At 35.9% G+C, this 14,238-nt stretch overlaps 1 protein-coding gene across 1 annotated transcript; it reads left to right on the forward strand.

The window, feature by feature from the left end:
- The first annotated feature begins 7,276 nt into the window (after window positions 1-7,276).
- LOC108552689 (mucin-4) lies at window positions 7,277-12,826 on the forward strand. Its single transcript, XM_017907348.1, has 5 exons — window positions 7,277-7,327; window positions 7,391-7,457; window positions 7,790-8,502; window positions 8,647-12,556; window positions 12,696-12,826. Exons 1-5 carry the CDS (start codon window positions 7,277-7,279, stop codon window positions 12,824-12,826), a joined length of 4,872 nt encoding a protein of 1,623 aa, XP_017762837.1.
- The last annotated feature ends 1,412 nt before the right edge of the window (window positions 12,827-14,238 follow it).

The raw sequence follows: 14,238 nt of genomic DNA on the forward strand, positions 1-14,238 counted from the left end.
AGCAACAGGAATAATGGGGCTGTGACACATGGAATTGCTTTGGCCAATAAAGCCAACGTTAAAAGGAAGTAAAAGGTACGTCTTGCCTGCTGATGATTATTCAAGAAAAGAACCATTTGGTTGATTGATTTGTAAATGACTAAAGATTTAATATGAAATATTTTTGACAAAGAATTTTTTTTATTATAGGAGACTTACAAACATAAGTAATATTTATATGCAAGAGCCAGCCACTAAGGGTAAAGTAACAAGTATTAGTTCATAATATTTCAATGGATTGTATATCTGTTTTTAAAAATTTAACCGATATACAATATTTACTTTCTAAATTTCGATATTAATATATTAAATAATTTCTAATTTGAATTACATTAATAAATAACAAATTCTAATGCTTTTGATTTTAAGAATATTTGACATCATTAAAACTAATATATTTGTTATGACTAGGTTACAAGGAAAGCAACCGTTTGTGATATTGAGTTAGAATTATGGGCAAAAGAATCACCAAAGGTATATAGAAATTTCATACAATTATGTATGGATGGTTATTAGGATGACACTATATTTCACAAAATTATCAAAGGATTCATAACACAAGGTGGTGATCTCACAGGTACAGGAGGTGGTAAAATATATGGAAAACCATTTAAGGTAAGACTATATTTCAAAATAAAATGATTTCATTTTTTATTCAAATATAATTATTGGATATATGTGTTTTAAGACAAATTTCATAGAAGATTACGTTTTTGTCAACGAGATTTAATTGCTATGGCTAATGCTGGAAAAAATGACAATGGTTCCCAATTCTTCTTCACTCTAAGTTCTACATCAGATTTGCTGAATTAACATACAATTTTTGGTAAAGTTACTGGAGAAACTATATATAACATGCTTAAACTTGAAGAATCACTTGTAGATGAGGTAAATTTAATGTTTACAGGAAAATATATCAAGAATTGTTATAAATATAATATTTCCTTTTTTTTGTAGAATGATAGACCACTTTATCCTCCAAGATTGATAAAAACTATAATATTGAACAATCCATTTTCTGATATTACACCAAGAATAACAGTAAAGGAAAATGAAGTAGTAACCGACAGTTCAAAAACTAAAACAGCAGCAGTAAAGTAGAAATCATATATGTTTGCAGAATTTAGCCCTGATAGTATTATTCTTTGTAATGAAAAATTTTGTTACGGAGATTTCAATCTTTTATCATTTGGTGAAGAAGCATAGGAAGATGACGAAGAATCTGCGATATTAAGTAACAAGTTTAGTGGCAAGAGCAAATCAGCTCATGATCATTTAACTGATCCAAAATTAAGCTCACAACCAGCTGTTGAACCACCCGGACTTGCAAATAAAAAAAGAAAAGAAGACCATAGTAGCGATTGGGAAAGTGACGACGAAGTAGAAACTTAAGAAAAATTAGAAGTTATAAAAAAAGAGAAAGAGTTAGTTTATTGTTTACATTATAACTATGTTATAGAAAGTAGGATTTTTTATTTTCTGTTTTATATTTATATTTTCCGAGCAAAGTAGAAAAGATAAAAAATAAATAGAGAGATACAAAAAAAGAATCGAAGAATTACGTCGTTAACAATTAACGTATATATCTGAAACTTTCAAAGTGAATAAAAAGTACCTAAGCATATAACTATCGTAGTTTCATTTTATTTCTTACCAAGAACAAAATCACTCGCCTTTATCTGTGACTTCATGTACGTCTATAATTAATTCATCAACTTTTATAATTGCATCGTAAAGGCACAGCCATAGCGAGCTATCTAATATAATTCTGGATATGAATTCTTTGTTATTTAATTCATTATTAGTGATTATTCTATAGAGTGTTTGAACCATTGCCAAAGATACTACTGGTTTGTCTTTTCATTAGTATAATGGAATAATTATTAATTCCAGTTCATGAATTAATTATAGAAATTTGGAATTTTTCGCAATAGGAATATATTTATAATTGCTTCATTAATATTATTAAATATAAGAGACATCGTTTGATATTCTACATCGATAATTTATCACAAAGCTATTTCAAAGATGCAACATTTTCCCGCTACAAAAATACTTAGCGTATCCGGCTGCAACCAACTTCCAGTTGGCGACAAGCGGGCATACCGGTAACAAATGGTGGAATATTCTCACGCGTCAAAGTGAAACATTAAATGTCAAAACGTTTCGTGAAGTAGTGATATTGCTGATTGATGTTATAATTATTTTACGAAGTTCAAGATTACTAACTCTGAACATTTCTTCGGTGGTAATATACTACATGTGAAAAAAGGAATGTTGCATAGTGCAAATCGTATAACGATATATGTGGAAAATAAAGTGATGTGAGTGCGAGAACCTATAATACTACCGCATTGTCCGTTACTATCCGCTGTAGAAGATTCTAGATTTCGACTGCCCATTGGAATATTTGATCAACATTACTCTGAATAGGCAGCTTTTTAATAGTTTTTTCAGTTTTTCTTTGATCTTGACGTTCAATTGCAACATAAGTTATGTACTATCGCTATTACATTCTAAATTTTGATTGTGGATTAAGATATTTCATTACTCCTGCATAGAATAGATTGTTCTCCAACCAGTAGGGCAATTATTTTACGATTGAAGGTGCATATATGAAACAAAGTAACGGAAAAGCAAGTCCCTGTGAAATCGTTCTACAAAGTATACTTTATTCGTCTATATTTCTGAAATTACGTTTTCGGTTAGATTTTTTCGACATAGCAGCGTAAAGTAATTTTTCCCTTAACGGGATTTGATATTTTTTTTCGGTTTCGAGCGTGCGTTTTCGAGAAATAGTGCCGGAAGTGTCAGTGACTCTCAGCTCGTGCTCCGCAATTTACTTTTTTGGCTTCTAGTTTTTGAATTATGCTTTTTTAATCGGATTTTTCCACTGATTCGCATAGAGTGATTTTTTCCTTAACGGGATTGGATACCTTTTTTCGGTTTCGTGCGTGCGTTTTCTAGAAATAGTGCCGAAAGTGTCAGTGGCTCTCAGATCGTGCTGCGTAATAGACCTTTTTTGGCTTCTATTTTTTGAGTTAGGCTTTTTCGATCGGATTTTTCCACTGATTCGCGTAGAGTGAACTTTTCCGTAACGGGATTGGATACTTTTTTTCGGTTTCGAGCGTGCGTTTTCGAGAAATAGTGCCGAAAGTGTCAGTGGCTCTCAGATCGTCCTGCGTAATAGACCTTTTTTGGCTTCTATTTTTTGAGTTAGGCTTTTTCGATCGGATTTTTCCACTGATTCGCGTAGAGTGATTTTTTCCTTAAAGGGATTGGATATTTTTTTTCGGTTTCGAGCGTGCGTTTTCGAGAAATAGTGCCGAAAGTGTCAGTGGCTCTCAGATCGTGCTGCGTAATAGACCTTTTTTGGCTTCTATTTTTTGAGTTAGGCTTTTTCGATCGGATTTTTCCACTGATTCGCGTAGAGTGATTTTTTCCTTAAAGGGATTGGATATTTTTTTTCGGTTTCGAGCATGCGTTTTCGAGAAATAGTGCCGGAAGTGTCAGTTTCTGTCAGATCGTGCTGCGCAATTTACATTTTTGACTTCTAGTTTTTGAAATAGGTTTTTTCAATCGGATTTTTCCACTGATTCGCGTAGAGTGATTTTTTCCTTAACGGGATTGGATATTTTTTTTCGGTTTCGAGCATACGTTTTCAAGAAATAGTGCCGGAAGTGTCAGTTTCTGTCAAATCGTGCTGCGCAATTTACATTTTTTACTTCTAGTTTTTGAAATAAGTTTTTTCAATCGGATTTTTCCACTGACTCGCGTAGAGTGATTTTTTCCTTAACGGGATTGAATATTTTTTTTCGGTTTCGAGCGTGCGTTTTCGAGAAATAGTGCCGAAAGTGTCAGTGACTGTCAGATCGTGCTGCGCAATTTACTTTTTTGGCTTCCTGTTTTTGAAATAGGCTTTTTCAATCGGATTTTTCCACTAATTCGCATAGAGTGATTTTTTCCTTAACGGGATTGGATATTTTTTTTCGGTTTCGAGCGTGCGTTTTAGAGAAATAGTGCCGGAAGTGTCAGTGACTGTCAGATCGTGCTGCGCAATTTACTCTTTTGGCTTCCAGTTTCTGAAATAGGCTTTTTCAATCGGATTTTTCCACTAATTCGCATAGAGTGATCTTTTCCTTAACGGGATTGGATATTTTTTTTCGGTTTCGAGCGTGCGTTTTCGATAAATAGTGCCGAAAGTGTCAGTGGCTGTCAGATCGTGCTGCGTAATAGACCTTTCTTGGCTTATTTTTCCGAAATTGGGCTTTTTAATTAGGATTGTTGCATATATCCACGTGCAGTGAATTTTTCTTTAACGTGGTTGTAGAGTTAATGGATGCCAATAATTATATTTTATAGCGACAAAAATTTGAAGCAGCAATACAAATATGTTATGATATGCGTATTGAATTCTAGGTTGGCTAACCATATGTCATTCAAGATAGAAATCTTTGATTGTGAAATAAAGATTGAGAAAATAGAAATGGCTTAGGCTGACAAAAAGGAATAAAATTAATTTAAGTGATGGCCTCTTGTAGCAACTAGATATATAGAATTCAGTGAGATTGAAAGGTATGTTGTATTCTTTATCTAAATAAATATTAATATCAGTGATCAAAGCGAATGATCATTGCCAATGTTTTAAATTTCAGAGTGATGGAGCCAAGGTATATAAAGAAAGGAGAGAGGTTTGAATGAAAGCAGTGAGAAGAAGAAATCTATATTATGTCAAATCAAGAAACATAAAAGAGGCAGCATATGTATCAACAGAGAAGAATGTGTGCCATTGACATGGAAATATGAGGATCAGTGAGGAGATGGTGTATAAGCTCTTGGTAATGTCTATAAAAATTAAAGATAAATTGAATATAAAGTGTAAATATTGCATTAAGTCACAAATGGGTAGAAATATCTATAGCAATTTGGAAACTATAAAGGCAGCAGGAAAAGCAGGAATAATGGGACTGTGACACATGGAATTCATTGGACTAATAAAACCAACATTAAAAGCAGATAAAAGGTATGACTTACCTGCTTATGATTATTCGAAGAAAGAACCATTTGGTTGACTGATTTGTAAATGACTAAAGATGTAATATGAAATATTATTGATGAAGGATTTTCTTTATTATAGGAGACTTTCAAACATGAGTAATATTTATACGCAAGAGCATATACACGTACAATTTTTGGTAAAGTTACTGGAGAAACTATATATAACATGCTTAAACTTGAAGAATCACTTGTAGATGAGGTAAATTTAATGTTTACAGGAAAATATATCAAGAATTGTTATAAATATAATATTTCCTTTTTTTTGTAGAATGATAGACCATTTTATCCTCCAAGATTGATAGAAACTATAATATTGAACAATCCATTTTCTGATATTACACCAAGAATGATAGTACAGGAAAATGAAGAAGTAAACGACAGTTCAAAAACTAAAACAGCAGCAGTAAAGTAGAAATCATATATGTTTGCCGAATTTAGCCCTGATAGTATTATTCTTTGCAATGAAAAATTTTGTTACAGTGATTTCAATCTTTTATCATTTGGTGAAGGAGCAGAGGAAGATGAAGAAGAATCGGTAATATTCAATAAGAAGTTTAATGGTAAGGGCAATTCAGCTTGTGATCATTTAACTGATCCAAAATTAAGCTCACAACCAGCTGTTGAACCACCTGGACTTGCAAATAAAAAAAGAAAGGAAGACCATAGTAACGATTGAGAAAGTGACGGCTAAGTAAAAACTCAAGAAGAATTATAAGTTATAAAGAAAGAGAAAGAGTTAGTTTATTGTTTACATTATAACTATGTTATATAGAAAGTAGGATTTTTTATTGACTGTTTTATATTCATATTTTCAGAGCAATGTAGAAAGGATAAAAAATAAATTGAGAGATACAAAAGAAGAACCGAAGAATTATGTCGTTAACAATTAACGTATATATGTGTAACTTTCAAAGTGAATAAAAAGTACCTAAGCACATAACCATTGTAGTTTCATTTTCTTTTTACCAAGAATTATCAATTCGGCAGCAGAAAATTAATAAATTTCTAAGTTTCTGTAATTAATTCATGAACATTTATAGCTACACAAGAAAGGTGAAATTATAGTAACATTCTTATACAATGTTTAATTTAATAATTAATACTTACATGAGTGATAGGTTTTGTATTTCCTATATCTAATGGTTACTTAAATTTTCGTTCTCTTTCTGTAGTAAATAAGATTGCTATAGAAAAGTATTTTTCTTGCATAATATTTTTATTATTTTGTAATAAATATATACTAACATAAGAAAGCTTAAAAAATAAATTTTTTTATTTACAATGTTTTTATAAGCAGAAAATGAATACAAAATACAAAATAGATTGAAAAAATGACTACCAATTATGGATAGGTACGACCCCGGATCTCCGGTCTAGGAATTCTCGATTGTCGCCATTAAACCACGACTCCACTTGGAAAATTGTGGAAATGAATCCATAATTAAAGTAATTCTTCTGTATACTATACCATTAAGAAGTAATGAAACTTTAATTATAAATATCTCAAGAACTATTAAGTAGTTGTGTCTGTAATGATATATATTCTTGAACTGCATGACGAAATCTACAAACCTGCAAAGTTTTAACTAAATCGGTGACCCGAAGGACTTGCACTTTCCTTGTAAGTAAATTCATCGAAGTTTACATAGGCTTCTCATTCACATAATCTGGCATGTAATTAAATTTCCATAAATGAAGAAAAACCTTTTTTACTTATTGAGTGTTATTCGTCTTTAAATTGTTATAAAATACTGTTGATTATTTTTTGTATTGATATTTTTAAATGAAATTTAAATAAATCTTGCGATTACAGCCTTTTAATATGCTTTGTGTAACAATTAATTAAATTTCAGAATTTAATTTAACTAAAAGTAATAATAATTTATAAAATACGAAAACATAATACATGTAATATATTTGAATAATTGAGATTGTATCAGTGGAATCCATTATGTATCATTAAATTAAATTATCATAAGTACTGGTTAATTTAAATTAAATTATAATCAATATGAATGTGTATGCATCCTATTTATAACACAGAGATCTTGGTTCAATTGTTATACCGTTATATAAAATTCTATTTACAGTAATACCATCATCGTCGATCTTACGCGTGCAGAATTTCGGATATCTTTCTTAGTGCGCAATAATTGTTTACAGTAGGTTGGAGTATGACATGAGAAATAAGATGAATCATTGTAATAATAGCCATAAATTCAAACGGACGGTAAGTAAGATAAGTAACATTTATCAGAAGACAACTATATAAAAGTATCTCGAAAAAATTTAGAACAGTCAAGTCCAACATCATATTACCGACACATGTGTGTCTAAAGAAAATTTGATAAAAATGAAAGGTAATTTTGAAAAATTAAATAATCACTTTAATTGGAGAAAATCATAAATTAATAATAAAATGTATTTTAACACCAAGAATCTTTCTAATCTCATATAACAACATTTGATTAAAAATTGTTTAAAATTCATTGTTCTTGGAACCAATATTTCATAATAAACTGTAGGTTCGTTAATTTAAAAATTTTATAATCGTAACATTAACTCGATACCGAATGAAAACTGATTTTGATTATTCAAAGAAAAGTGGAAGAAATTAGAAATGAATTAGTTTTAACGTGCAATTAAATTCTGAATTCGTTATCAAACAATAATATTCATTTATATTTAATAGGCATCATCCACATTTTGCTCGTCTTTTGGATCTTTCACGTTCACGGTGTTCCTCTAGAACACACCCAACAGGAAATCGAATCACATATCAATTATCCGCATTGGTTCTTGAGAAACTGGAGACATCGTGTCGAAAGGAACATCAATGAAGATCAGCAAATAGCTTTGACTCCCTTGAGTTCACCAACTGACTCCGATCACAGCGAAGTGACCTCATCTCGTAGAAAAAATTTGAGCGAGGACAGTCACAGCGATAGTGATTCTGACAATACCTTAGAGAGTACTTCTGACAGTGAAAAAGATTCTGTCAATACTTCAGAGAATACTTCCGACAGTGAAAAAGATTCTGACAATACTTCAGAAAACTCTTCCGACAATGAAAAAGATTCTGCTGATACAAATTCAACAGATGAGACCGAATCTTCAAATAATGATTCATCTGATGAAAATTTGTCTAATCAAGACTCATCTGATCAGAACTCATCTGATCAAAACTCGTCTAACGTATCAAGCAGTAATGAAAATACTATCCAAGGAAGTAGGAGTCGCAAACGTTCCATTCTTTGGTGGGATTCTGGCAATGAATCGGAATCTGCCGAGCAAGAATTCAAGGATTTCCTGAAGAACGCGTTAAAAAGAAAGACAAACTACAATGTTATAAAACGGATGCTACAAAATTATAAACTCAGTAAGAAACAGAATAGTTCAAAAATGGTTATTTATTATAACAGACTGTATAGATGGAATAGAGCCAGATATTTCGAATGGAAGAGGAAACTAGAACAAAAGACACGACTGTTGAAAGAAAAAGAAAATTTAAACATGGAAAAATTAAGAAATATTTGTAACCTATCGAAGGAGACTGACAAAGAAGTGCAAGAAGATCGAATAAAAGAATGTATAAGAGAATGTATAGCTACGAACGAAAAATTTAATATCACTACAGATTTATCGATCGAACGTACGGTATCAGCTGATGGAAAGAACATAAACAAGTCGATACAAGTGCTGTATGAGAATGGCCATAAGTCTATAATTATTGTGGAATCAGTTCTTGAAACAGATAAACCAACAGGGAGTTGGACAGAGGGACCTGAATGGAGTGAAACACCTAGTGGTACCGCGGAATCCAGTACACCGAGCGAGCAAACTGGAACATCTACCCAACAAACACAAACGTGGACTTGGACGGAGGGACCGCAATGGAGTGAAACAACCAGTGGTACCTCGGAATCAGCTACACCGAGCGAGCAAACTGGAACATCTGCCCAACAAACACAACCATGGAGTTGGTCAGAGGGACCACAGAGACACGAAACACCCAGTGGTACCGCAGAATCAGCTACAGCAAGCAAGGAAACAGGAACATCTGCCCAACAAACACAATCGTGGAGTTGGTCAGACGGACCACAGGGAAGTGAAACACCCAGCGGTACCAAGGAATCAGCTACACCGAGCCAGGAAACAGGAACATCTGCCCAAAAAACACAAACGTGGAATTGGACAGAGGGTCCACAATGGAGTGAAACATCTAGTGGTACCTCGGAATCAGATACACCGAGCGAGGGAACAAGAACATCTGCCCAACAAACACAAACGTGGAGTTGGTCTGAGGGAACACAATGGAATGAAACAACCGGTGGTACCACGGAATCAGCTACACCGAGCGAGGGAACAAGAACATCTGCCCAAGAAACACAAACGCGGAGTTGGTCTGAGGGTCCACAATGGAGTGAAACATCTAGTGGTACCTCGGAATCAGTCACACTGAGCGAGCAAACAGGAACGTCAGCGCCACAGACACAAACGTGGACTTGGTCGAAGGGACCTATCTGGAGCGAAACACCTACTGGTACTTCGGAATCAGCTACAACGAGTGAGCAAACAGGAACATCTTCCCAACAAACACAAACGAGGAGTTGGTCGGAGGGACCACATTGGAGTGAAACAACCAGTGGTAACACGGAATCAGCTACACCGGGTGAGGGAACAGGAACATCTGCCCAAGAAACACAAACGTGGACTTGGTCTGAGGGAACACAATGGAATGAAACAACCGGTGGTACCACGGAATCAGCTACACCGAGCGAGCAAACTGGAACATCAACACGACAGACACAAACGTGGAGTTGGTCAGAGGGACCACAGAGACACGAAACACCCAGTGGTACCGCAGAATCAGCTACAGCGAGCAAGGAAACAGGAACATCTGCCCAACAAACACAAACGTGGAGTTGGTCAGACGGACCACAGGAAAGTGAAACACACAGCGGTACCAAGGAATTAGCTACACCGAGGCAGGAAGCAGGAACATCTGCCCAAAAAACACAAACGTGGAATTGGACAGAGGGTCCACAATGGAGTGAAACATCTAGTGGTACCTCGGAGTCAGATACACCGAGCGAGGGAACAGGAACATCTGCCCAAGAAACACAAACGTGGAGTTGGTCGGAGGGACCACATTGGAGTAAAACAACCAGTGGTACCACGGAATCAGCTACACCGGGTGAGGAACCAGGAACATCTGCCCAAGAAACACAAACGTGGAGTTGGTCGGAGGGACCACATTGGAGTAAAACAACCAGTGGTACCACGGAATCAGCTACACCGGGTGAGGAACCAGGAACATCTGCCCAAGAAACACAAACGTGGAGTTGGTCGGAGGGACCACATTGGAGTAAAACAACCAGTGGTACCACGGAATCAGCTACACCGAGCGAGCAAACTGGAACAGCAACACGACAGACACAAACGTGGAGTTGGTCAGAGGAACCACAGAGACACGAAACACCCAGTGGTACCGTAGAAACAGGAACATCTGCCCAACAAACACAAACGTGGAGTTGGTCAGACGGACCACAGGGAAGTGAAACACCCAGCAGTACCAAGGAATCAGCTACACCGAGGCAGGAAGCAGGAACATCTGCCCAAAAAACACAAACGTGGAATTGGACAGAGGGTCCACAATGGAGTGAAACATCTAGTGGTACCTCGGAATCAGCTACACCGAGTGAGGGAACAGGAACATCTGCCCAAGAAACACAAACGTGGAGTTGGTCTGAGGGAACACAATGGAATGATACAACCGATGGTATCACGGAATCAGCTACACCGAGCGAGCAAACAGGAACATCTTCCCAACAAACACAAACGTGGAGTTGGTCGGAGGGACCACATTGGAGTGAAACAACCAGTGGTACCACGGAATCAGCTACACCGAGCGAGGGAACAGGAACATCTGCCCAAGAAACACAAACGTGGGGTTGGTCTGAAGGACCACAGGGAAACGAAACACCCAGTGGTCCCACAGAATCAGCTACCCCGAGCGAGCAAACTGGAACAGCAACACGACAGACACAAACGTGGAGTTGGTCGGAGGGACCACATTGGAGTGAAACAACCAGTGATACCACGGAATCAGCTACCCCGAGCGAGCAAACTGGAACAGCAACACGACAGACACAAACGTGGAGTTGGTCGGAGGGACCACATTGGAGTGAAACAACCAGTGATACCACGGAATCAGCTACCCCGAGCGAGCAAACTGGAACAGCAACACGACAGACACAAACGTGGAGTTGGTCGGAGGGACCACATTGGAGTGAAACAACCAGTGATACCACGGAATCAGCTACCCCGAGCGAGCAAACTGGAACAGCAACACGACAGACACAAACGTGGAGTTGGTCGGAGGGACCACATTGGAGTGAAACAACCAGTGATACCACGGAATCAGCTACCCCGAGCGAGCAAACTGGAACAGCAACACGACAGACACAAACGTGGAGTTGGTCGGAGGGACCACATTGGAGTGAAACAACCAGTGATACCACGGAATCAGCTACCCCGAGCGAGCAAACTGGAACAGCAACACGACAGACACAAACGTGGAGTTGGTCGGAGGGACCACATTGGAGTGAAACAACCAGTGATACCACGGAATCAGCTACCCCGAGCGAGCAAACTGGAACAGCAACACGACAGACACAAACGTGGAGTTGGTCGGAGGGACCACATTGGAGTGAAACAACCAGTGATACCACGGAATCAGCTACCCCGAGCGAGCAAACTGGAACAGCAACACGACAGACACAAACGTGGAGTTGGTCGGAGGGACCACATTGGAGTGAAACAACCAGTGATACCACGGAATCAGCTACCCCGAGCGAGCAAACTGGAACAGCAACACGACAGACACAAACGTGGAGTTGGTCGGAGGGACCACATTGGAGTGAAACAACCAGTGATACCACGGAATCAGCTACCCCGAGCGAGCAAACTGGAACAGCAACACGACAGACACAAACGTGGAGTTGGTCGGAGGGAACACAATGGAATGAATCAACCAGTGGTACTACGGAATCAGCTACACCGAGCGAGCAAAGTGGAACATCAACACGACAGACACAAACGTGGAGTTGGTCAGAGGGGCCACAAGAAAGTGAAACACCCAGTGGTACAACGGAATCAGCTACACCGAGCGAGCAAACAGGAACATCTGCCCATGAAACACAAACGTGGAGTTGGTCCGAGGGACCTCAATGGCGTGGAACCACTAGTGGTACCTCGGAATCAGCTACAACAACGGATCTTATAACAGTAGCATCATCTTCTCAAAGTTCAGATTCTGATGTTACATTAACAGAGTCAACAACTCAAACATCACTTTCCATAAGTGTTAATGCTACAGTTCAAACCAATAATTCTATAAGTACCAATGAAACATCTTCTGACCGTGGCAACGTACAGACTGGTGAAGTATCAAGAAGTAAACAATAGGTAGATATTAACTTATGGTATGTCAATATTGTTATTTTCAAGTAATTACGTTTTATTAACAAAATGTTAAATTATAAATTCTTAGTTCTTTTGATGGAAACATTAGGACGATATTTGTTTTATTACAGGAGGAAGACCTGTTCTTCGATTAGTGCAATGTTTCTTCGTGAATTATCAGCAGAATGCAGATAGTGTAAATATTAAGAAACGAAATGCAACTCATATAGCAGTGTTCACTATTCTATCACTTCTGATTTAAATAATGAATAATAATTGCATATTTCATTCTGAAATATCAAATTGTTATTGTATCAAAGTAATTAATAAAGTAAGTAGTTAATAAATATTATACTGTAATACTATACTATACATGTTACTTACAATATTGATAATTACTACACATATTAATGTTACAAAAATTTTTAATAGCTAACAATTAATATTTTTTTTACTATTTATATATTTTTCCTTTATCTTTAATTACCTTTACTTCTATTTCTAATCTCACTGTCAAATTTTTAATATTAGTTATAGCATAATAAAATGATTATAAAGTAGGCTATGGAATAAAAGAAAATAGAAGTAATTATAGAATAATACAAAATATTTTATTAATGGTATAAATTATAATTTTTTATTGCAAAAGTGATGATAATTCTCATATTGACAATACAAAGCACTATTAGCCAATCAATCGTTAAAATCTTACGTCATATGTTTGAACGAATCTTCTAAATATTTGTTGAAAACGATAGCTTGGTGTAATACGTATTTACAACATGCCCCTATTTGTCGCGACGAAAGGCATATGGTATTTATCTATATCATTCGTCACACGATATGAAAGATAAACTGTGACGAGTTACTGTTGAACGACTTGATTTATAGAATTCATCGTAGTAAATGCCAAAAATGGTCGTTTCCTTCATCCATTCACAACGATGGGCTATTTTGAAAAATCACTCTAAGCATCTATCTTACAAAATCCATCTCCATTCTTTGAAAAGGAATTCGTAATACTTTTTAAAACATTTGAAAACCTTTTCTTTTACTAAAAAAAAACTAACAAATATCGATTCAAACGATACTCCTAATAAAATTCGAAACTAAATAAAAATCTCATTGAAACTTTTAACTTTTTCATAGGTTTCTAATTTTTATGTCTTCGGAATAATAATTTAGTAAACTCAAACAAAAATGACTCGAATTGTAGAAATATTCTTTATGGTGGAAATCAAGATGAGATAGTAATAGGGTAATAAATTGCATGTGAAGTATTCCTAAGTACAGTTTACTATATTTTCAAGAAGGATAGAAAAACTATAAGAATATTCAGGAAATATCAGTGGGGACGGTAATGAAAGTTAGGGTATTGAGATATTATTAAAACGGTACTTGAAATTTATAATACTGTCTTATAAGAGCTGAGCTAATTTTTCATAGCTAACCTGGCCTCTGTAATCCACCTTTCAGAGGAATCATGGTTCAACGAGTTACAATGTATAGGCAAAGGTCAAAATCCCAGGCAAAACATTTATTGTTAGTTTTGACTGCGAACTAATAGACATTGAGCAATTGGATATTAATTTTATTGACTCATACCGAGATTTTCTCATAGAAATCATTTACATAAGACCCATATAAAGAGCTAAACAAATTATTTAATTTTTT

Source organism: Eufriesea mexicana, unplaced genomic scaffold, assembly GCF_001483705.2.
Source record: "Eufriesea mexicana isolate 0111107269 unplaced genomic scaffold, ASM148370v2 scaffold10, whole genome shotgun sequence".
Lineage (NCBI taxonomy): Eukaryota > Metazoa > Arthropoda > Insecta > Hymenoptera > Apidae > Eufriesea > Eufriesea mexicana.